General features: G+C 42.3%; 1 protein-coding gene across 1 annotated transcript; it reads left to right on the forward strand.

Moving 5' to 3' along the window:
• Positions 1-14068: 14068 nt before the first annotated feature.
• CDCA4 (cell division cycle associated 4) lies at positions 14069-22974 on the forward strand. The gene is given in 5 exon segments (XM_069858929.1): positions 14069-14222; positions 18641-18721; positions 20579-20738; positions 20741-20856; positions 20997-22974. Coding segments are annotated over 4 exon segments (1071 nt in total). The 5' UTR covers positions 14069-14222; positions 18641-18682; the 3' UTR covers positions 21753-22974.
• The last annotated feature ends 3104 nt before the right edge of the window (positions 22975-26078 follow it).

The following is a 26078-nucleotide window of genomic DNA, read 5'->3' on the forward strand; positions in this document are numbered from 1 at the left end:
TGGCAAAATGTGAAATTCTGTTATGATGCTACTAAACAAATTTGTATTTTACTAAACAAAGTTTGTATTTTCACACTCATCCCAGAGATCAAACAAGGTATCAAGGAGAGATCTGCAAAGTGCTGATCATCTGTAACTCTGCTGAGAGTCTAACTTTCCATTACTAAAAAAGTCAGCAGCAGGCTGCTCGTAACAGCCCCATCACCCTGGGCATTGGTGGCTAATCTCTGAAGACACATACGCAAACTGCCCCAGCCCCAAGATTTTCATAGTCTACATGTAAAACTCTGGTGAATAACAGCAGAGAATTTAGAAAAAAACAAAGATACAGGCTTCTGAACTGACTGAAATGGATGCAAATTAAATGTGCATCTTGATGAATTTTGAAATCTCTGTGATGTTTTTCCTCTGATAAAACATGAATGTCTTCACAGCAACCAATACAGGAGCCCACTGCTGTAGGTGCAGGCAACAGTGATTAGCAGGATCTGATGCAACTTTTGCAATTCTTTTGCCTTGCCTAAATTACACGCTGTTCTAAATTACTGCATCATTATGCATCTTTTTTTAATTAAAACCCTTGGAGCTTCTTTGTTCAGGTGCATCCTGGAGTAAAAGCCTTGGGGGTGCCAAAGCCCTGTACATCCTTATCCAACATTGAAGATGACCTAGACTATCTCCAGAGGTGATTTCTAAACTAAAATATTCCCCTGGAGACTAGGGGCTTGGTATCAAGCCACATATCAACATTGGAAAACTGCAAATCCTGACTCCTTTGGATAAATGGAAAAGCAGATTTACATATGAGTGAGGACATCAAGAAATGCTATTTCCACATTGTTACTATCCTATCACATAAGCTGACTATTTCTTATGTGATAAATTGAAGCATGCCATCTGTTTTGGCACACAGTATCCAACTGTGCCATACAGCAAAGAAAGACTCAACATTGGGAGACTTGCTAGAGACACAGCAAAGGACACTACTCAGGTCAGAGCACATCTGAAGGGTAAATTAATTGTGTGGATCCTCCATCCTTTCCTCCTGCAGGGACAGTACCAGTAAGTCTGCAGGGACTGCTTCATGGCCTGAAGAAAGGTTCACTTACTACATCAAATCCTCAGTTCTCAGCCCATATATTTGGAACTGCCCTCCAACATTCTCAACTGAGCTTAAGCTATTCAATGACTTGGAGAGAGTACAGAACCAGACCCAGGCCGTGCTTCCCAATCTGATCTTTAGATGGCCAGGTCTGCACACATATGGCTCACAGCAGATAAGTCACTCACCAGTGTCACAGGGGCAAGATTCGAAAATGTCACTCTCTTTTGTATTCAACATTTACTCAGGTATACCTCCGTAATTTGATTTAAGGAAGAGTGGGATAGTTAGTAAATAAAACATGATTTTTATTTTTACATGTGTCTCAGACATTCATAATGTACCTCGGAGATAAACATATTGCTGGTTATTTCAAGTGTGACTGTGAAGTATGAAGCAAATAATTTCTGGCTATAAACTAGAGCTGGCCAAACTAGTTTTTTGCAGGCTATATATATGATCTGTTTGTTTATTCATCAATTCTAAGTTATTTCTAAAGACGGCTTTTTTACTTATATTTCACTTATAAAACTCTATTCCCGCCTAAGAAGTGCTTTCATGTTCAGTATTAGAGTTAGTTATACAGAACAGACAAAACCAGATACAAATTAACTCAGATACTATATACGTGACAACGTTTCATCTGCAGATGGTGACCTGGTAGCTGGTCTGATTTAGTCTCTGCTTGTGTGCAACCCAATGTTGCATTTCCGCTGGGGAGCGAGTGATGAAACCAAACTCAGAACCAGGCTCTCAAAAACATCCACAATCTAACAGCTTTTCTTCATGAGCACATTGCCATCCTACAGGTCACACTTTTAGGAAACATCTTCTATATAAGTGAAATAATGCCAAAGCTGCCTCATAGTTTGGAATAACTGTCTTATTTTCAAACCAGCACAAATTAAAGTTAGCAAATTGTCCTGATTCAGCTAGAACAGTGTCAATTTTCTTCCCAACAGTTGCTGGGTTTTTGTATTTAGTATGAGAATAGTGTCAGTAATACACTGATGCTTCCAGTTGTTGCTAAGAAATGGAGGACTTTTCATTTTTCTATGTTTTCATAGTGTACAGGTGCAGAGCAGGACAGCTAACCCAACCTGGCCAGCAGATATTCCACACCATAACATCATAACTCAGTGGGAATTTGGCCAGGGAGCAGGCAGATGATTCAGATTCTTCATTCGGTGTTCTGCTCACTTCTATTGCTGTGCTTACTGTGAACTCCGTGCTGAAATACAACACAAATAATGGCAGAAGGGATGCAGCAGACAGACGCAATTTTTTACCTCTTTGGTGCACAGGGAAGCATGCAGGCGGCAGCATCCCCAAAGCTATGTATCCCAACATGTCTTCTGCTACTAGTGTCTAGAGATGAGGACACTTACCAGTCCTCTCCATCTCTTCTAGTACCTCCTGGGGTGGTTTCCATCCTGGTGCACTTCCTTTCTCCTGCACAATTAACCTTTGCACAGGAGACAGTGCTTCTCATACTCTGCACCCGGGATGCAGCAGAGCCTCACAATGTTATTTTCAAGTGAAAGCAATGTGAACCATAAAAAGAGAAATCTGTTATCCCACATTAGACTATTATTAATATCCTCGTAATAGATGTTAGTTAAAGCTACCATGAACAATAGGTAAGAAAGAGAATGACTGCAAACTCATTATGTCTCATCACTGTAATTCAGATTGCTGACAAATTCTACGGTTTTCCTCTCTTACGCTGTCTTGTAAGAAACTCTTAGAGACAACGAAGCAAAAACCAGCCTTGCAGACAGACAGAAAGTCTGCCGAACAGAGCTGATGTGCTGTGTGATAAGAATTTCACAAAACATCACATGAATATCACCTACAGCAGCGACCTCAAAATAAACCTTCTTGGTACACCATGAAATGATCCATCCTGTTTGGCAGCCTCGGTCTGTAACAAAGTCCACACATTTCAGCCCATGATGACAGGGCATCCCCTGTATGTTCAAAGATCTGTCATGAAATATTTTCTTGAGGGAGGTGAAGAATCAAAGAGAAGATAGATACCGTGGGAAAAGGATGTTGTACAAAGTCCTGAAAAGCCTTGTAAACTTAAAGTCACACATGGTCTGAACAAGTATGCAAATAACTGTCTGTTCAGAAAGCTACTTAGAAATGCACCAGTCTGTATCACAGTTCCCCATCTGTAAATGGGACACTTCTTCCCTTGAGCGCTGTCTGTCTTCTCAGTTTAAAACACAAGCCCTTGCAGGAGATACTAGAAAGAGTGAGCAGGTGCATCATATACATATTCAGAGCTTACTGCAACAGGGCAATGAACTGCATGGAGACAAATATAAGGTACTAAAGCACAAATTCTAATGAGTGAGCACTTTCAGGGTTCAAAGCACTGCATTTGCTTCGTATTCTGGGGGATCAGAACAAAAAAATATGCTGTCATTCATTTTAACTTTGGGTCTCCTTCTGGTACCATGCGCATTAGACCCTTGGGAACGTCACTGGGATTTTTCTTCACTGGGCTATCTCGGTGTATGGAGGCCTTTTGTTGTTTCTAAAAGGTAAAAGCAATACACATCCACAGAGTTGACTTTCAGATTGGAAACACTCAGGGCTAAGGGCTCACAAGGCTCATGGTACCTCTCTGGTATAAGACTGAATTGGTAACGCTAACAGAATTTGCTGTTGCAACTCCTGTACACAGTAAGCTAGCAATAATCTCGAAAACATGTTGTACCTTGAGATCTACTCATGTGGACACTGCCTCTCAAGCTCTTTCCTTCCTGGCACAGTTTTTATGGGGTGGGAAGCGCTTTCTTGGCACCAGACTTCTGGAATGTGTCTCTGACACTACAAGCCTGATATACTTGAAACAACATTATTACTTACCTACTTGATTAATTTAGGGTTGTTTATTGCTGTTCTTAAATATAGGTAAGCAGACTGGGTTTATACTATCCACCACAGGTAGTTTTTATTACTGTATATTTGAATTATATAGGTGACTTGACAATATGGTGGATAAAGCACATCTGATAAGGCATTAAAAAAAATCCTGTCAGCTTCCATTTAGCCACATGTATGGCTCCTATCTACCTCTAACTCTTTTGTTCAAATCTTTCCAAGACAAAATAAGGCTTATGAAAATGGACAGTCCATAGCTCTCAGGGGAATGGTGCACGTTACTGTATCATTTGCAATAATAGCTATATCCCAAAGATAACAAATGCGCAAGTCTCAAACTAAACAAAGGACTGAATGCAGCAATGTGAAAAAGGAAAGAAAAATGTACATTAAATAACAAGGGAACTCAGGAACATGACTGACTTCTTGCTTTCTTGACTGTAACTGTGGGAAGAGCCTGTCAGCAAAAGGCAGGACATTCTAGCCAGGCCAAGTACAAATCTGAAGTTCCTGTCAGGAATAAGAAAAACGGGGTGGACAGGGAACTTCCTTTGTACACAGGGGTGTGAAGGAGACGCAGACTGTAATGTAGTAACAGAAAAGATTTGACTGGAAATGAAAGGCCAAAAGGTAACATCAGTACTCCACAAAAGCAGAATTCAAAGGTGTGTGTAATTTTATAACTCAGTAAGGGGCTTTCCCTAATAAGAGGCTGAATGGACCCTGCTTACTTTATTCAAAGACTAGTCACTTCCTCTTCTGACCAGAAATGTTCTCCTCTAGTGAGAGGGAAGAAGCTGGGAATTATATTAAATATTTGTCTTTTTGTTTTCTTATCATTCAGTTTCAGATATTAGAACCATTTCTGAGTGAAATTCCGAATGTGAAGTAAAACTGTACATGGAAAATTCCCATAAAATATTTTTTTTTCCTCTGGAGATACTGAAAAACATTACAAATGCATCAATGTGATGCTAAACCTCAGCTGTAAAGCTAACCTTTCTCCCCTTAACGCTGTGGAAAATTAAATGTGAGTCTGAACTTTTTTTGCTGACCTGCAGTTTCAGATCATAGTGAATTCAAACACCTTCAGAATTTGGAGAAAAGCTTTTTTTTTCTTTTTTTTTTTGATAAAGAAAAGTAGTTTGGTCATTTCTTTCCACAATGCAGTACAGAATTAATTTATAATCCCGACTCGTCAGTGCTTCAGCATCCTATGTCTAATCGACTATCAAGTTTTTATGAAACCAGCACATTATTCAAAGGTTCAGCACACCAGTCAACTGCAGATCCTGTGTCTACTGCCTCTGATCTCAACCACGCAGCAGAAGTTTCATTTCAGAAATTACTTTGAGTGGTTAATTCCCCTTTTCGATGCTTCCAGCTTTTGTTTAGGATAAATTTCTTCACGTTTTTCCACCGCAATTCAAACTCTGATCCCTTTGAAGACACGGGATGACCTTTTTCCAGGAGTTTAATGTAGTCACAAGAGGGCACCAGACTCTAGCCTATTTCTCCTGCCGGCCATGGTGGACTTAACAGTGGGAAAAAATAAAGATTTGTAGCTTTTGCATTTCTTAAGTTCACAGCCTGTAATCATAAATTTGTAAGACTTCGTGCTGCTAGATAAAACACTATGTACAGATCAGCATGCCTGTACGTGTGGCTCATGCTTACCGTGCAAATAGCTGCTGTGGCAGGCACAAGATTGGGTTCTAATATTTATCCAGCCATGGCAGAAATACAGAACCTTTTTCAAATGGTGGCTAAAAACAGGCAGAAAAACAAGAAAGGCAAAAAAAAAAACCAAAAAAAACCAGAACTGAAAACAAGCAAGAAAAATCATGGGGAGAATAAGAGAGAGTCAGTTCCCTCACATTACACAACAAAAAAAATAGAGAATGATGGAACTTGCTAGGATCTGTCCAGGATTCCCTGGAGAGGCTGTAAGTGGCAGGAGGCAAACATACCATCTAAGGCGTTCAGCTGAGCCAGTCCCTGTGGTATATAAACACCCAGTAAATTCTAAACAACTCTTTCAGGAGTCCCACTTTGCCTCCCTGCCTTGGCAAACAACTCTCCACATTGTCCTGCACCACTGCTCACTGCAGCTCCAGTGACTTTATCCCAAGCCTATTGGCATTTGGTGCTATCGGTTAGTCAGACTCAGTAAGGCAAATAAAATATTTATTATTTCATTAACATTGGACATGTTAAAATGTTTGCTGGGAAGCCACTGGCTACTGAGAGTGCACTAGGAGTGAACACTCCTTTATTGCTACAAAAGTCAAAGCTGTCGTTCCCACCAAGGCACAGAACCAGTGCAGAGTACAAGACTAGCTCACAGCCTGTTATCTGTGTTCATACTCATGCTTCTAACTGGTTAGCCCTTTAGCCAGATAAGACAGACAGGCACAAGCAATCATTCTCTTAGGAAAAAAGATGGTAAAAAACCCCACATTTTTTTACATGCCTTTTCACAGCTTAGTTTACCTGCTTCTGATGCTTATTTTTGGATATTCTCATTAAACTATAATTTCCGTGTTCCTACTATAATTTATGATACATTTTTTCTTATGGCTGTGTAATTCATATAAGTCACCATCGAATCAGCAATCATACATGGATAAAGTATGTTTTCCAGTTTAATCCATCAGTTCATCAGACCTTAAAACAAAATTTGCCAACAATCCAAACACTCCAACAAGCCATCACAGCCTTTGTTTACTCTTTCAATGAGCACAAAGGGTCAATTTAACTTGCAGATACAGCATTAACTACTATACCAGCATGTTTCTCTTACCAATGCTTAATTTTATTCTCCTTGTTATTAATTTTGGGTCTAAGGAAAATCCCTTTTTTGTATTGGAAAATGTGTAATAACTAATGCTGTCAATAGCTTGTTACTAAACCCTCAAACACTGGAATTAAGTTACGGTGTAAGAAAATCACTGTTGCTATTTTTCTACCTTTTCCCCTAGTTTTCATGGCCCAAATGCTTATCAACTTTGAGACAAACTTAAAAATAAGCAACTGTTCTAAATATTCTGAAGAGTTTTGTTAGCTTTAACTGTGCTTTTGAATTTTAACTCTCCAGTTTGCCACTGCTGCGGAAATTAGTGCCCTATCGGTATTGTAACTTTCAGGGGCAGGATTTCCAGAAGTGGCACAGTGCCTTCCAAAAGGCTTGTTTCAACAGCAATACTCTGTAATATCTAAAGATGCAGAACAGCAAAGGTGTAAGCTTCAAATCTGGCCTAAAATACCTGAAAGCCATACTCTAATGTATATTCAAGGATATATGAAAAAAAGAATTATTCATTAACTTCTTCAGCTTGCAACTGCTTCAGGCTATTTTGTTCTTACAGTATCTGTAGTTTTCAAAGGAAGATACAGCTGGTGGGGGAAAAGGATCTTCATATGCACAACACAAAGACATTCATCAGAAACAGACTAACTCCAGAAATGAAAACATGGTACTTAGCTTGCTTGCAAAGAAAGGAATACGTTGTGTAGTGACAATCCACACATGTTTTTTGAGCTTGTGGGTGCTATTTAATAGTAGATGCTTAGTTGCTATAGCAACTGTCATACCCTGTGGTATTTATGCTTCGATATGGAACACATATTTTAAGCAGCACCAGAGAACATGGCAATCAAGTGTCCAAAATGTGTGTTTAAAAGAAAATCTCTGCTATGAAGCAAGTAGGTCTGTTCCTCTAGTTATCAGAAAACCTGTATAACCCACTACACTTTTGAAACAACAAAACAATCTTGTCCCTCACAAACATAAAAGAGGACTAGCATGATGATCCAGAAGAGAGCTTAGAAGTCTTAAAATAAAACACCAATCAACACTCAGCACTTAAAAAATCCATCTTTGCTGACTGCTGCTGCATAATCTGGAGACTTCAGCTCTCTGATACAGGCCACAGTGCTTTGTCACTAGAGGTTTCTGTTCCAGTTTTTTGTATCTAGCTAGGTATCACTTTGAAAGCCTTAACCTCGTATCAACTGGGCTTTGTTCCTACCACAGATGTCCACTACCAACACAAAGCCACACACCGGCTATTGGCCCCTGCCTTCCAGTGACCATACGCATTATTTCTGGCTTCATAGCTGGAATTTCTCAAGCACAGTTTGTAGCCCCTTGGGCTTCTGCACTTTTGCATAACTGTAAATCTTGCCCAAACCACTTCTTTCATTTTTCTTTTGTCACATCCTGATGGCAGTGAAGCATAAATAAAAATTGTAATGTGAAAGCAGTCTCTTTCAGGTCCTTTCCACTATAAGAAAAAAACGATTTCCACCATAAGAGGAAAGCTTCTACAACAATTGGTAAAGGGTCCTTAAATACAACATCACCACTTTAGCCAGGAAGGCTAAAAGAGTTTGCAGACTAGTATATGCCTAACAGCTGTCCTCTGTCCTGTTTCCATTGTATTTCCTACAGTCAGAACATATTAATACTTCTTCTTACCAATTTATTATTGGTTCCATAAAGTTACTAGCTGATCGGGATAAACACAGTGATGCTGGTTTTAGCACATTGAGTTTCTTAGCCTGAACAAGTTCTTCTTAGCTTATTCTTTGCTTGTTTCTTGGCTCCCTGTAGATAGATCAGATACCCACAGCCATAAAACCGAAGGCCTGAGGCTGGTGGCCCGAAGCAAAGAGATTTCTGCCAAGGAACAGATTTGCTTTGCCACTGTTGTACTGACAGCCACATTCCCTCCCATCACCTGTCTACTACTGCTCTTCAGTTTTTCACCAGCACAAACACCCAGCTGAACCAATACAGCCAGCCAACTGCTGCCATATTCAGACATGTATTAGCTGGTGCCTGGATTAGTTGGTGTGATGAGCACTCTGACTATGCTAGTCTCGTTTTGTAAGCCACTAATATTTGATGCCAGCATCATTATTATCCAACATCAAGCTACAGTTAGCCCACAGATGCTCCCTCACTCGCTGTTAATGCTTCGGCTTGTTTTACAGGCACTAGGTGCCCACTGTTATTTGTCCCACCCCCTCCTACAGGTAGAGCAAACAGCTTTTCCAGGCTCAGAGCAGTGAAGGAGAAGCTCACTCTGAGCAGGATTTTCATCCCTCTTTGGTGGTCTACACATTAACACACCGTAATTGTGTGAAAACATGTTCTTTTAAATTCAGTGTGCTGTGACTGCAGAATGCATGCAATGAAGTTGTACCCTGTACCTGGCTTACAGGGCCCAGTGGCGCTGCTACAACAGGCCACATTTAATTACACTCCTTAGCCTTTCTTTCATCTGCTCCTGGATTTTTTAGGCTAGCTCTGCTGCAGGGATGTGCCCATCTGCAGAAGCACTCAGGACTGTTTCATAATGCTGCCTATCTCAGAGGTAATCAGAATTTGCCAGGCTGGGCTTAAAGGAAGCAGAACATTATGAGGGGGAACTCCTGCCCTACTCTACAGCCAAATTAAAAACACAAATATATCTTAAATGCTTTAATCACACAGTAATTATGAAAGAAACAATACAGACTCAGAGCAAGTCCACATTGTCTTTAGCAGGCAGAGGCAAGCAAGCTCTGTCCCCGTTCTGAACCAGCAGGACCACAGCCAAAACTCTTCCAAGCATCAGGCAGTTGTGCCAGTAAAGCAGAGAGCCTGAGCCAACACACCTTGTCTCTCAACAAGACTCACTAGCCTGAACACAGCACTGCACTGACGACAGCTACAGGGCTCCCAGTTCAGGGCTGAGTCACGTCTGTTGGCTCCAAGCACCAGCCATGCAAGCACACGTTTTCCAGCCTCAGACTGCACAGCCGTGCACTCAACTATTTGCCGAGCTACATAAACCCCAGGGCCCTCGGACCAGAGACAGAAAGCACTGCAGACACAGAGGAGTACAGAGTGGAAAATGCTTCATGGTCAGCTTGGTATTGGTATTGAGACAGGACTCCGTCCTATCTCACTGAAACTATTTGTTTCAGAGCTTAAGCAACCTCCTGACTCATTTTCCTAACCTTTTTATCTGAGGGCTTGCAAACCACAGGTTGTGAAACACTGTGCTAAGCTTCATACAAACATCAAGTAACAGTGCCTGACAGAGCCCAAGAAACACTCCTTCTGAGAGACCTTTCCACTGGCTAGAAATAATACCAGTGCAGGGATCCAGTGGAAAGTGAGGGACTTCACTCTGTATGTATTTCTGTTTCTTATTCACCTACGTAAAGATTGTGCGTATCAGCCATTTAAAACTATTAAACCCCACCATTATTATAATCATTTGTAATGTGGAAATGTCATGAGATCCTTTGTGCAGATTGAAATTGCACAAATAAACTGGAAATTCCATCTTTTTTTGTTTGGTTGGTTTGGGTTTTTTTGTTTTTCAAAAGCGCAGTTTCAGTCCTGCTCCCAGCCATTGAGTTCCTGTTAATTTCTGTGGTTTTACAAACACTGTCCAACTCCAAACCAGCTTTCCCGTCACTGCTGATGTGCAGAAGTCTGGCCAGCTCAGCAGGGGCTGAGCAGCTCTGAGAAAGGAACAGCAAAGCTCCCCAGGCATCATGCACAGCCCAGCACAGGCTCGCTCCAGAAGGAAGGGGGTTGGGAGGGAAGGAGCAGTGGCTGATTTCCAACAAGCATGGCACGCAGGTCACACCACCCAGTACCAGCCACTGCTGGAGGAAGAGGCAAGCCAGGGCTCCTGGGAGAGCAGGCTCTCTGCTGGAGCAAGCAAGCTGTGAGATGGGGAAGAGCCAGAGCTGGCTGCCAGCACGGCTCCCGCAGCCACTGCTGAACTTAAAGGTCTTTCCCAGCCTAAACAATTCCATGATTCTGTGCTCAGCCGCAGCCGGGGCAGCAGGGCTGGAGTCCACGTCCACACGCAGCTCTCACAGACTGAAGCTGAGCCTATTTTTGACCCAGGCTGAGCACAAGGCAAGGGAAGGGGCTCAGGGCAGCAGCTCCACTTGACTCAGACTTGCTGCTCTGGGACAGGGGCTTCAGCTCAAATAAGCCCAAACATGTGCCAAGAATGGATCCACGCTGTTGATCCACTCGGAGAAGTTGAGGTGATGCCTGCATGTTAAACCAGCCCTGTACCTCCTGAGTTCAGAGAAAAAGGGCATCCCATTCACCCCTCTTTAGCAATCATGCTTTTATAAAGGCTGCCAGTGCTTTTACATCTCAGGACTGCCACTCACTATGAAGATTTTGCTGCGTGTCAGTGATGACCCATCTTCCTAGGAGAGATCTGCTGAGCTGGTTTACATCATTTTCTTTTTTCAGCCGTGTAAGTCATTTCATCAGCAAGCAGGTTGCTCTGCAGTGTCTCATCAGGTGCAATGTCTCTCAGTTGCCTAGAAGCTTTGAGTAAACATTCTCAATCACCTTTCAATTTAAGTCTTCTGCCATTTCATATCTGTAATTCCTCCTGCCTCACTTTCTTTATTTTTGTTTATATGCAGTCGTTATCTTCCTTTCCCTGTCAGGTTGCTTTGCAGATGTTTCCAGTTTTGCTCCATGCTTGGTCTCTAGATCTTCTTTAACTTAGGCATCAGTTCTGGTTTTGCCTGCAGATTATCTTAACTGCGAAAGTTTCAAAGGCTGAGAAAGCTCTCTCAATATATAAATATCTGTTTGGGAAATCACCAGTTTTTCACCTGTTCTTTTTAACTCTGCTGTTAAAATTTCATTTACTGAAACCAGTAGGAGGGTGAAAAACTCTAGCACATAGCTAAAATTTGATCATTTCTTTATCACATTGTGGTTACAATTCTATTAAATTCTTTATAATGCTATTTTAGTTCTATCAGAGATTTTTGCTTTCAAGTAAATTCTTTGGGCTGTATTGTTTCGCATGGGTCTGTCCAGATTTTTCCATTTTGAGTTTTCAAGTTTTGTTTCTCACATATGTGAGATCTGAGAGTTGTTTTCTCCTGTGAGTAACTAAATCTTGTCATACCTCAATGAGACACAGATAGCTTCTCAGCTTTCCAAAGAAGATGGAGTTCTGAGAACTTTTCACTAGCCTTTCAGTGGCTTAATCGGAAACATAAATGATGTAGTTTTTAAACCATCAGACACTAATTGGGAAAAAGAAACCCATTAACAAAAATGTCAAGAACTTCAACCTGATCTGGTGGATGGTGTCCCTGCCCATGCCAGGAGTCCCTTCCAACCCAAACCATTTTATGATTCAATGACTTACATAGCTTTCTATACAGATGATGCTGTCACTAGAAAGCGCAATACCAAGGAACTTTTCAAGCAGTGATCCCCCAGGGAACAGCATACACACTACCCTGAAAGCAAAGTCCAGAAATGCTCAAAGGTTCTCGCAGGATTTACTGCGGGATTACCTATTTGAATTCATAGAATCATTGAATCATAGAATCACCAGGTTGGAAGAGACCCACCGGGTCATCGGGTCCAACCATTCCTATCAAACACTGACCCATGCCCCTCAGCACCTTGTCCACCCGTCCCTTAAACCCCTCCAGGGAAGGGGACTCAACCACCTCCCTGGGTAGCCTGTTCCAGTGCCCAGTGACTCTTTCTGTGAAGAATTTTTTCCTAATGTCCAGCCTAAACCTCCCCTGGCGGAGCTTGAGGCCATTCCCTCTTGTCCTGTCCCCTGTCACTTGGGAGAAGAGGCCAGCACCCTCCTCTCCACAACCTCCTTTCAGGTAGTCGTAGAGAGCAATGAGGTCTCCCCTCAGCCTCCTCTTCTCCAGGCTAAACAACCCCAGCTCTCTCAGCCGTTCCTCATAAGGCCTGTTCTCCAGCCCCCTCACCAGCTTTGTTGCTCTTCTCTGGACTCGCTCCAGAGCTTCAACATCCTTCTTGTGGTGAGGGGCCCAGAACTGAACACAGGATTCGAGGAGCGGTCTCACCAGTGCCGAGTACAGAGGGAGAATAACCTCCCTGGACCTGCTGGTCACTCCGTTTCTGATACAAGCCAAGATGCCATTGGCAATTCTTTGCAGCAAAACCAGGAGCCAACGTCAAGCTGAACAGAGCATGAGCACATCTCTCTTTGTGATATTGCTCTTTCAAAGCTTAGACTCCTATTTTCGTACCACGATGCTGTAAACACAGTGCAAGAAACTAAAAATTCAAAGGGAAATACTGCATTTTGTAACCAGTCGTGTCCCAAAAGCATATCTTGCTTTGCTATGGAAATGTTATTTCCTCCTGCTTTCTTCTACCCGGCTGCAGCTCTCTGTCATTTCTCAGCCTTTCCAACAGAATCTCGGCCCTAGCTGATGTGTTCCCCTCTCCCGCTGCCTAGCCCACCCTCTCTCCACTTTCCTTCTGTCCCTGCCGGAGCCGCAGGCTGGAGGCAGCTGCTGCAGCCCGGGCAAACCCAGCTCCTCCTGCTCTCCCGACTGCTCCGGGGACAGCCGGCACGTAGCTGCAGGAGCAGGAAAGCGACCGAGCAGCACTCTGCCTGCCGAAGGACTCGCAGATCACAGAATGACCCGAACTGGAAGGGACCCACAAGGATCATTGAGTCCAACTCCTATCCCTGCATAGGACAACCCCAAAATTGACACCATGTGCGTGAATCACAGAATCCCTAAGTTGGAAAAGGTTTTGGGGACCCGAGGGGTGCGAGGCTCCCCAGGGCAGCGCCTTCCCCGGCCGCCGCCACCTGGCGCACACAGGAAATGCCGCAGGCTTTGGTAATGGAGCCACGACGCCCGCCATCCCCCGCCCCCTCCGCCTCCGCCGGCGAGGGGAAGGGGCGGGCGGCCATGGCAACCGCGCGGCCTCCCGTGGGCGGTGCCTGGGGCGGGAGGGCCGGTCGCCGTGACAACGCTGAGCGGCGCCCGAGCTCTTGGGCGGCGGCCAATGGCGGCCGCCGGTCCCTCGGGGGGCGGGAGGACCGGGCGCCACGGCAACGGCGCCGCCAATCAGGACGCCGAGCGACGCCGGAGTGATTGGGCGGCAGCCAATCGGAGCGCTGAGCGGCTCCCGAGTGCCCGGGCGGCAGCCAATAGCGGCCGCCGCTTCCCTGGGGGGCGTGGCCCGGCGGCGCGAAGGGGAGGGAGGGAGGGCGCGCGCTCCTTTGTGGGCCCTGACAATAAGATGGCGGGCGGGGGAGGCGGGGCCGGGCCCTGCGGTTAACCCCGCCCCTGCCTCCAGCGCGGAGCGGGCGGTGAGGCGGGAGCGGCGGCTGCTACGCTGGCAGGAGGAGGAGGAGGCGGCGGCGGTGAAAGCATCGAGGCGGTAAGTAGCGCGGGCTGGGCCGGGCCGAGTGTGAAGCGGGGCACGGGGGAGCCGATCCAAAATGGCGGCGAGGGCAGCGGCCGCCCGCGGCCCTGAGGGGAGAGGGCAGGGTCCGCCGCCCCCCCCCACCCCACCGCCGGTCCCTTCCCTTCGCCCCGCGCCTCCGCCCCCCGGGCCCCCTCCGGTGCCGCCGCCGCCGCCGCCCTCCGCCGGCTCAGCCCCGCCTCGGCCGCGCCCGCCGGTCACGCCTCCCCCCGGCGCTCTGCTCCGCGCACCGGCGGGCGCCGGGCTCGCTCTGCTTCCCAGCCGCCCTTCCTCGGGCTGCAGCCCTTTCCCGCAGCGCTCATGCCCCCGATAGGCGCCTGCCAGCCCCAAACCTCAGTGCTGCACGGGTGCCTTTGTCCCGGCCTGAGCACGGGGGTTTCTGGCCCTAGCCTCCCACCTTGGCCGTGCCCGCAGCCCCTCACCCCTCCCCACCCCCCTTAGCCGTGCCTGTAGCCCACCTTATAGCTCACCACCACCATACACACGTCCTAAAAGAAAGAACCTGGCTTTCCATCTCTCTTCCTCGTAAGCTGGTGTCCTTTCCCGCAGCCCTCGTATCCTGGAGAGGCGCCTGCCAGCCCCAAACCCCGGTGCTATACACGTGCCTTTGTGCTGGCCCAAAGAGGGGTGAGTTTGGCCCTAGCAGCCCCTCTGCTGTGTCTGCAGCCCACCTTATAACTCAGCACCACCATGCAGGGATCCTAAAGAGGGAACCTGGCTTCGCATCTTTTCCTCACCATTACATGTTATGGACAAGAGAGAATGGCCTGAAGTTGTACCAGGGGACGTTCAGATTAGACATTAGGAAAAATTTCTTCACTAAAAGGGTTTTTAAGCATTGGAACAGGGTGCCCCGGGAGGTGATTGAGTCCCCATACCAGGAGTTGTTTAAAAGACAACTTACGGATATGGTTTAGTAGTGGACAGGTACGGTTGGACTTGATAATCTCAAAGGTCTTGTCCAACCTAGCAATTCTATGATTTCTTCCTGCAGTTGTTACAAAGGAGGAGCTTTTTTTTCGGGGGGGGGGGGGGAGGGTGGGGGTGGATTGCAGTGGTAGTGGACAGGTACCGTCTCACTATCCTGTGCTAACCATCATCACCTGCTTTCACTTCTGGAGTCCTCAGCACAAGAAGGACATGGATATGTTGGAGCGAGTCCACAGGAGGCCACAAATATGATCAGAGGGCTGGAGCATGAGAACGGGCTGAGAGACTTTAGGCTGTTCTGCCTAGAGAAGAGAGGGCTCTGGGGAGACCCTAGAACAGCTTCCAGTACTTCAGGGGGCTACAGGGAAGCTGGGGAGGGGCTCTTTACCAGGGAGTGCAGGGATAGGATGAGGGGGAACGGTTTTAAGATCAAAGAAGGGAGATTTAGATCAGATATTAGGATGAAATTTTCTACTATAAGAGTGATGGGACACTGGAACAGGTTGCCCAGAGAAGTCCTGGATGTGTTCAGGTCCAGGCTGGATGAGGCTTTGAGCAACCTGGTCCAGTGGAAGGTGTCCTCTGCCCATGGCAGAGTGTTGGAGCTGGATGATCTGTAAGGTCCCTTCCAACCCAAACCGTATGACTATACTTAATGGCTTTACAAAAAGAAAAGGCACCCTGCTGAAGCAAACCTCCAGCCCTAAGGAGTTTTGTCTGCTTTCTCATAAAGATTAACAGTGCTAAAAATTTCCTGTGTTCTGTTACCCTAACTCCCAGGGAGCAACTTCTCTCCCTTAAGTATATCTTTGGCAGCATATTACTGCATGAATGTGAATTGAGTGTGAATCTGGAATGTGTAAGTTGATGCTTCAGTTAAGGAATGGATCAAATTTCAAGCACCTTATTTGTGAAGCAGACTGGGACTTTGTCGATCCCAAAAGCAAAATTTTTAATGAATTGCATAATACTGTGCTAGTATCTATATAAAAAAAACAAACTAACCACAAAAAGCCCCACTCAAAACACTAAAACCCACAAAAATTCCTTTTTTCATACTATATTATGCTACAGATAGCTGTTGTCTCCTTGACACTTTTTTTTGTACAGCTATTTCAAACAGTGGTTACATTTAAGACACTAAGCTTGAGCTATTAATATAAGGATAGCATTGGAGGAAGAGAGGCGATACACCTAGTCTGGATAATAATGCCTTTTGGACAGAGACAGATGCTGCTTTACATTATAAAGGAATTTTTGAACACCTTGCTTCTAAAGCAGTAGCACCCTTGCTGTCATGTACCAAAAGGTTCTACAGAATGGCTAAAACCTTTTTGAGTATGTTGCTATGTAAATCAATACAGAAACATCTTTTATTTTAATTTATTAGGTTTTAAATTTAGTATTCTCTTGAAATGAATCCTTGTTGGAGATAGTGCAGGGAAGTCTGGGGCAGGTTGTTTATTTCAAGGATTTAATTTCATCTGATAATGGCTATGAAGTTAATGGTTTGGGGGCTTTTGGGTTGTTTTTTTTTTACTGAGAACTTGGATTTTGAGGCACGTTTTTCTGACAGTTAACAGAATCTGAGGAAATAATTGCTCTGATGGGTATATTCTTTAAATTTATGTTAACAGAGGTCCACATAGCTTGTTTATTGCTCTAGGGAAGAACCTGGAATCACACGTAGCAGGTCTTACATGTTATTATATTGCATGGGAAAACTGTTTCCTCCTTTAGTATGTTAATGGATTACAGGCTGGACTGGTCTGCCAGCATCCCTTATGTCTTTTAGTTTGTGGATGTGATAGTGGCTCTTATACCAAGAACATAACAGTCTCCTTCTGTATTGGTCTGCTATTTTGGGAGGCAAACGGCCAAAGCCTCTTCCTCTAATATTGTCAGATATCCAAAATAGCACCAGAAAATACTTTAATACATGTACTGTTCTCATTACTGCAACATCTTTATCTGTAGTAGTTGTGGAGGATTTTGTGGGGTTTTATTTGCTTTGTTTTAAAAAAAGTTTATGCCCTTGTCACATACCCTAAACTAAAAATGTATCCATTAGGAATTTGAGGATTCAAATAGTTACTGTATACAGTTTCTCAAAAGAGATTATGCTTCATTTATGAAGTGTTTTAAAAGTGTAGTTGGGGAGCTAAAACTTATAAACTTCTATAGCATCATAAGGTGTTTGACAGAAATAAGAAATAATATTATTTTATTGACTTGATATTATGATGTCTCACTGGAGCTGTAGTTCATGTGCTGCATGACCCTGTCTTGAATGTTACTGTGAGCTCGGTTTGTAAAAGAGAATGAAACTAGGAGTTGGTTGAAATACAGTTTCTGTGATATAACAGCATTTTAGTCTGTATATATTTTGGGACTGAGTCAAAATATTTTGGCTTGGGAGTGTTTCAGCTGGGCTTTCTGCTGTTGTTTTTTAACAAGTATGCAGCCTCTTGAGAAAAAAATTTTCTACCCCTTCCACCCCAGCAAAGTCCTATGCCACCATCTCCTTCCACCCCATTTTGAGAGCAAGGTCTCTTCAACAATTTTTTATTACCAGGAAGCAAAAATAAATGTCCCTGTGCATCCTCTTTACTTGTTTCTTTTCTGGATATGTCCCTTAGTTGCAGACACTGAGCTGTCTGGAACTGTACAGACATGTCTGGAAAAGTATCTAAATTATTTTCATGTTTTATCATAACAGAGGTTTTTTTGTAGCCTGTTGAATTCTTTTAAGTTTTGGTAATTAAAAGAATTGTTGAATGTGTTTGGTAGTTGTATTTGGTATATTGAATCTTATTTCCCATATATATGTTTTAAAATCACAGCCTTAATAGTAAAAACAATTTAATTACTGTCATCGCTTTCATTATTGTCATCTTGCACGGTAAATCTTAGTAATAAAGTTCCTGTGTTGTTAAAGGAACATTCTCCCTGTGTTTCAGTTTCATATTTGTGTGTGCTTCGTCTTTTTCTCAAGATGCTACATAGATACACAGTTTTGTAAAACAAAGGTGAAAACTGTGTAGTTTTGTGATAGAAATAATGAAGACTTGCTTTCAGTATGCTTTTGTGTGCACTTAGATTTTTCAGAGGAGCACTAAAGATTTTATTTGTTCTTTTAATGACAAAGACATAGGGATAAGGGAGAGGCTGGTCCAAAGGTCAGAGTAACAGCCAAGGACTTGGGCTTAAACTGGCATTTCCTTTTCCTGCCACATGCTTTGTGTGTGTTGTTAGGCACATCACCTTTGTGCTTTAGCTGTAAATTTGGCTTAACAGTACTATTCAAGATTGTAGGAGTGATGTGAGCATGGAGATACTGAAACAATTGAGAAAATAGAGATGTATAAGTTTCTGAAATGGGAAACTATTGTATTGTGCATCTCCTGTGCTTAGCTGACACCTTGCTTCCCGGTACTTGGTAGGTGGTGCTCTGACTTTTACTGTATGGACTCTTGCTCAATAGTATGGGAGAAGAGGAAGGACTACATCAAACACAATTATTGGTATGTACTTTTTTGATTCTTAAATGAAACTGTAATCTAGTATTTTGTGTAGTCTTAGAATGGGGTGATAACTGGTTTTATGATATAACATACTAATTTGAAGTGTTATAGAAAAAAATGCAGAGAATGCTGTGGAAGGTTTGCCTTTAAGAATCCATAAACATTTTTTCCTCTGCTCCTGCGCACCAAACTGTGCAATGTATTCAGATTTTCAAGTGTGCTGCTGCATTCTGTTCTGCTGTTGGTGTGCCTTAAAAGGCATTTAATAAATGTCAAACAGTAGATGTATGACAATCAGGTTAGCATTCAGTTGAAGTTTTAATTATTCTTCACAAGAATATAAGTTGAAAAAAAGAAGCTTCAAATTCTGTACAAAGTGTTTAATGTTTGATGACATAATCACACATGGTTGATTAGTGGTCCCAAAGGTCTCTATAGGTCAGGTTTCACAGGGGATGTGTGTGATTAGAAATTACTGTACATATAACTATAGGACAAATTAATTAAGATATCATTCAGCTGGAATATCTAAATATATTCTGCAGGAATATCTAAAACTCTGGCAGAGGGACTATCAAGAAAAAGCTTGGGTTGCATTTAGTGGGAATAATGCAAATATGTGGGGGTACAGGAGAAATTTTTAAAACAAACTTCCAAAGCATTTAGTATGTTGGGGTAATCCTTTTAAGGGGTCTATGAGAAACAACCATAAAACCAAGTTCATGTATTCTTTACTGTAGTCTCTGCATGTTAGGACTTCTAAAGAGTTTTGTAGCCTCAGTGGAAAGAAATCTCTAAGGGTTCGGAAATAAAAATGAAAAGGGTGATTCATGTATATATACAGCAAGGTAAGAAGGGTTACACTGAGTCAGACCAAATGTTTATCCAGCTACTGTGCTGTCCCCAGGTTTTCAGAGTAGATAGGTATGTAATATGTTTTGAAAGGAATGATGTTGTTGCACTTCAGATTTTTAGTGACTCTGAGAAAGCTGGAAGAGAATGCTCTGAAAATATGTGGAACGTGCCGTAGCAACCAGAAAAGCAAGGCAGAGGTTAGAACTTACCAAGGGAAATGGAAAATTATATAGGGGGACACTGCAGTAATATTTTGGGTTTATGAACTTCTAGCTAAAAAAACTTTATTTTCTTTGGGTTACTACATTAAGAAAAAATCCCCAGTTATTAGGCAAACAAGAATTCTTAGGACAGAAGACTTAGAAAGGACATAACAAAGGTGCATAAATGTAGAGATCAAATACTAGATTTCATTTGCAGCCTAATTTTTAAGACTATAAGAGGTGACATCTACTGCATTTATAAAAAAAGTTACTAAGTGTTTCCAAGAGATGACTGCTGTCAAAATTAGTTCAATTCGGAAAGAAATTGGGAGGCTAGTGCTTGAAAGACATACCTTGGAAAATTCAGCAGGTGATTTTTAGATGTGAATGAGAAGCCTGGGTGCACCCAACTTATTTTTAGCTGGTGATTCAAAACTTGAAATATGAGAGTTTTGCTTTCTTACATTCCGCTGGGAAAGAAATACAGAAGCCCATACAGAGGATGACTGTGCCCGTCTTTACTGGACTTGCCCGGTTCGTACTGGAATTACACAATGCAGTCACTCACCTGTGTGAGGGAACCAGAAGGATGGCGTTAGGCACATCAGTTTAACGTCTCAGGCTCTATAGAACAAATCGAGATCTTACTCTCCCTGTAGCCAAAATAATCTAACCTTTTCAAGTATGCTGCATATGGTTGGGGGTTTTTTTCATTTTAGTCTGTTAGGCTTGTTGATGTTCTGGAGGGGCCAAATCTTATAAAGATGGTGTCAGGTTGTATTTTTATTTCCAAAATTAGAGGTTAAGCATGCCAGTAGAAACTCTGGAGGAGCGAGGAGAAACTGCCTCTCCAATAGGTGAAATACAGCCGTTGAGATGTTTGCTTCTGTGTGAAGCAGCAGCTTCTGACTTCCATCAAGTGTGGAGCTTAGTGGGAGACAGGAGCTGGAAGCCCCTGCCTCTCTCCGATGCCATGACTTGTGGACCTGCTCACTCCTGGTTCCCGAGTGCCGTCTTTGGGATAAAGCCCTTATGTTCCTGATCCCTGTTGTACCACACTGGCCATTCTATAACCTGGTATGACAATTCTGATGTTCCTATCTTAAAATAATTTGATGTTTACATTTAAGCTTGAAGTTTTCTGGTTTGTTTTTTAGTCTTTCTCACTTCCCTCTAGAGCTGTTTATGTTGTACAAGAATTTTTTTTATTTTAACAGGACACAATGTTTGTGCGAGGATTAAAGAGAAAATGTTTTGATGGCGAAGAAGATATTGAAGGAACTCTGACTGGTATTAAGGCTATTCCTTCATATAATCTTCAGCGACAGTCACTTTTAGATATGTCTTTGGTTAAACTTCAGCTGTGTCACATGCTGGTTGAACCTAACCTTTGTCGTTCGGTACTTATAGCCAACACAGTACGTCAGATCCAAGAGGAAATGACTCAAGATGGAACTTGGCAGATGATAAATACACAGAGTACAGGGCAGGCATCCCTGGATCGTCTTGTCTCAACAGATATTCTCTGTCGTTCATCCAAGGAACAAGCTGAGGGAAAGCATGTTCCAGGCTATAGTGCTTTCAATAAAGACTTCGAGGGTGATCAAACACAGGATAGTTCAGAAACTATGTCAACAGCCTCTTCAGTGCAAGCTCCAAGAAATCTGCAAAGCAATGTGTGGGAAATGGAGAATTCACAAGAAAATAAAGGAAACTTTCAAAAATCATTAGATCAAATATTTGAGACACTGGAGAATAAAAGTCCTAATTCTGTTGAAGATCTGTTCTCAGAAGTTGACAATTCTTACTATGATCTTGATACTATGTTAACAGGCATGATGAGCAACACAAAAATGGGACACTGTGATGGGCTTGATACATTTGCCTCTCCAGCACCTACAACTTCTAACTCTAATTGTAAATCTGACCTTAATGAGCTTGATCATATTGTGGAAATCCTTGTTGAATCCTGAAATGCCTTGTGTAGGAGACAAAGATCTGTTAATGGGAAAAAGACTCAAGAAATCTATTTCCAATTCGTTCTATCAATTCTGCACGTGTGTTTTACAAATATCTATATATTATATAGATATGTATATTTAAAAAGCACTTCATATTGCAAAATGGTGTTAACTCTTCAAGTTAACCTGCAACTTGTAGTGTAATAATCCAGTTTATTGTCCATTGAACTGTAAGTACACATGGTAAATGTCTTCAAGTTTAGGGTCCAAGGCTCTTGGAACTGGGTTCCTTTTACCAATTTCATTTAGCCTTTGATGGAGGATATGTGCAGCGAGAGGGAGTTTCTCATCTTTTTCTTATACTTTTCCCAGTATAAATGGTAATAAACATAGAGAGAAGTTGGATGGTTTCCTATTTCACTCTGGTTTCTGCTTTATCACACCATGTAACTCCTACCATACCTGCTGCTTCTGTTCTAAGTCGCTATGTGGCTCTTAAAGAGCAGTATGCAATAGTTCCTGTTATCCTAGCTAGCTTATTCTGGGTTTTGCTACATTTTTTACTTCAAAAATAGTTTTAAAGTGTTTATTGGTGTTTAGATTTTTCCAGGTATTTTCCTAAAATATATTTTTACTACAGATGTTCTGTCAGCTGCTAACTTAGTAACTTTTGATCATATCTGCAGTTGATGTATTTTTTGAAAGTTTTTCAAAAAGGGATGTTTTTTTTACTGTGACCTACCCAATGTAGATCAGTAAAGTGTATGTAAATGTAAATATACAATTTTATACTTTACATTAAAATGTAAGAGCTGTTTTCATGATTCTGTTTTATAGAGTAGTACTTTACTAAATTGAGAATTGTACAGTTATGCTTTTCATGCTCCGTGTACTTGAGTATCATTAGAGGAAGAGCTTTGATCCAGCTAGATACAATTACATTTAATTCATTTCAGACCATATTTTTTGTTAACTGCAAACCTAAATTACGTAGGTTTTTATTTATGTGTATTTATATGTAAATGTCATCAAGTGAATTGTTCATCACAGAAGTCTACCATCAAATATTTGTTTATATGGGATAACTATCTTGCACTAATTACTACAAAAAGTGTTATTAGCAGCCTTTAAGTCTCAACTGGTATGTCACGATGTCTTGTCATAATTAATATGCTCCACTCTTCCCAAGGGTTTCCTCTTGGCTTTTTTTAATAACAACCGATAATGCAACACAGGATGGTGTTCTTTTCTTCAAGTACTCACGTTTGTTAGACTGTATATAATTAAGCTTATTCCTGTGAGTCTTTTTCAGGGGAAAGGGATAGATCAAGTGCAGTGTATGGCTCTGTTTACCTTCACAAGCTGGTACTGGGGAAGAGCTTGGAACTAGCAGGAAAGTAGAAAAGGGGGAAAAGATTGATTGATTTCTGGAATGTGTTAGCATTGGTTTTGCTAGGGAAAGACATCCACCAGTAAGTCAGTTATTTTCTGTAGACTTGATCCTAGCGAGTTGCTGAATATGAAGACAGTACATTTCTGTGTCTGACACTGCCTTTCCACAAGGGACCTTACCTATGTCGTGCCGTAGTTCTCAAAATCTCTAAAAAGGGGAGGGTGGAGGCAGGCGGGTGTTAAGGACATTCTGGTGTCACCTCCATCAAAGGAGACTGCTAAGCTTATGATTTCGACATATGCCTTAGAAGCGTCTGATTTGGGGAGAAATGATACTGCTTTGCTAAATATTTCAAACTCAGTAGTTGAATGCACATTAGCTCAATCTCATGAAACTGTGTAGTTGGTGTGAGTCTTTAGTGCATTTGAAAAATGGCATGACATAATCTGTAGATGCTGTAGTAAACATCTCTTCCTCAATTAAAGCTGTATTAATAACTTTATATAGGCCCTTGCAAGTTTAGTCCATATGATATAACTGGACTGAAGAAGCATGTCTCAGTAGAGATCTATCTTTTAACTGAAAGGTGTTGCAGTAGGACATCCTGCTTCAGGAGGATGCAAGTATTCATTTAAGCTGTCATATCTCACAGTGACATAAGTCTTTTATTTAGCAGTGTTTGTGGTAGTATCAGAGATTCTTTCAAAATTATAAATCCGCAGATAATTTTTCTTGATGCTTTTCTGTGTGTGAGTAGGTCCATTGAATCAGACAGGAGATACCTTAGAGCAAAGCACAAAGCCATGCAGTTTCAAAGTTTTATAGAAGGAACATTAGCATCAAGTTTAATAACTAATTGTCTTCAGTCTCTTTGGGGAAGTTCCCCAAAACTGCTCTGAACTGTGGTTGAAAACCCACAGGTTTGAACAACTGTGGGTGTTCCCCTCTGCTCCCCCATCCATTTTCATTAACTGAGCAATTGCATGTTAAGGTATTTATTGCTTTGGTCTTCCCCGCCTCCTCAGTGTGCATCAGTCTCCATGTTGTCGGTAGAGATTGGTGTAATTTGTTCATAACTCTTACACTATCTATGTCAAGTGCACGTGTGTGTACATGTATCTACATATTGCTGTATGGAGCATCCAGCTGGTGCAGTCGTTTACTGAGGAAGCTATGCCTACTTAAATCAATTTGTAGAGGCTACCTGGCTTAACAGAAAAGGTATTAAGTAAGTATGCATTTATTTAAACAGCAATTTATATTATGTTTTATGATGTTCTTAAAACTTAGGCCAAATCTTACGTGCTTTTACATGCCTGATATCTTGGCTCAGGTTTTCAGCAGGTATAAGAATTCGCGTTGCTGAAACTTGCACAGTCACTGTGCAGAACTGATGTATGCCTAGACCTGGTCTGAGTTTGCAAGAACCAGTCAGTGTAAAATCAGCTTGCCTCCCTGCTGCTCTGTTGGTGTGTCACCGTCTAATTCAGCTGGTCATTCTGGGTAGCTTTACTTCCCTTATTTTTTAAAAAAGGAGTTTTGTTTTCCTAACTGGCATTGTCATTTCTTTGCTAGTCCAAAGAGGTCTTACTTAAATATGCATCACTTAAAGGTTTCTATAATGTGCTTCCCCTTTGTGTATTCCTCTAAGATAGTGAGAGACATCAGAAAATGATAGGGTGCCTGTAAGACGGTGAATTTTAAAGACCTGATTTTGTGAACTGTCACTACAAATGGCAAGAGATTATTATTGCTGATGCAGATTTTCTTAATTCCTACATATAAATGGGAGATAATTTAACCTGTTAAATTAAGAAAGGCTTCTGTCAGGTTTTGCTACCACTTCTAGCAGCCTTTTTCCTTTTATGTGCTCCTAGGGAAAAGAGTCATGAAATTTGCACAGAAGTTAAAGCTGTGTCTGAAACAAGGCTGTTGCGTTGAATGACATAACTCAGTTTTAGACTCACACAAAAGAAAGTACTTTCAAGAAAATAGCTAACATCGAGTCTGCTTCCTTCTCAGGTAACCCTAAATATCTGCCCCCTTCTGCCTCTGTGCCTGTGGTTTTTTTTCTCCTCCCTTGTGAGAAAACCCAGAACACACAGAGTTTCTGGAGCTCAGGCAGTCAGCGAAAGACAGAAGTATGAGGGTCTGGGCTGAGTTCACAATGGCTTGTGCACATGAAAGCTTGACTTTATTGGTATCCTGGTTTAGGATTTATTGGGTGGTTTAATCCCCTTTCTCTTCCTCAGCTCTGTTAGTTTATCTAGCAAAAGGTGTCACCTGTCTCTATGAACATAGCTGTATTTGTCTAAAGGACAGACCTGGTAAGTGAAGAGAGAATCATTCCTTTGGATGAAAAGCACCTTTCCAGACTGCCTCAGATGCACAGCAGGGATGGGGGGGAGGGGGCATCCTCATCAGGTTAGGGCTTCACAGGTGAGTTCTCACACTCACCAGGATTACCTGTTTTCAATGCTGTCCTTCGACTGTTTTTGAAGTCCCAGGTATGTCTGGACTGCTTTAGTAAGTATTTTAGAAAGCATTATTGTAAATAAGTCAATAGGACAGTTTTATGTTGCAATTATTTGACCATTATGGATGTCTTGTGCCTCAGAACATTGACTTGAGTGCATGACTGCTTTACAGTTCTGCAACTTATCTCATATTCCCATATAACCAAACAGTCAAAAGCCAGAATGAAAAAGCCTCATCTGTTTGCTGACATCCAAGGTAAGGCAAATAAAAATGCTTTCAAAGGTGACTTCTGTTCAAAGTGAAAGCATGTTTATGACTCAGGCCTAGGATGTGCAGTCCCTTGTGCAAAAAAAACCTATGACTGATGAAAAATTTCAATTGCTCATCAGCTTTTAAATGAGTGTGATTTCACACTATGTGACCAATACTAAAAGTACAAAACCACCAGTTTCCAAAGAAATGAAGTA

Source organism: Phaenicophaeus curvirostris, chromosome 5 (assembly GCF_032191515.1).
Source record: "Phaenicophaeus curvirostris isolate KB17595 chromosome 5, BPBGC_Pcur_1.0, whole genome shotgun sequence".
Taxonomy (NCBI): domain Eukaryota; kingdom Metazoa; phylum Chordata; class Aves; order Cuculiformes; family Cuculidae; genus Phaenicophaeus; species Phaenicophaeus curvirostris.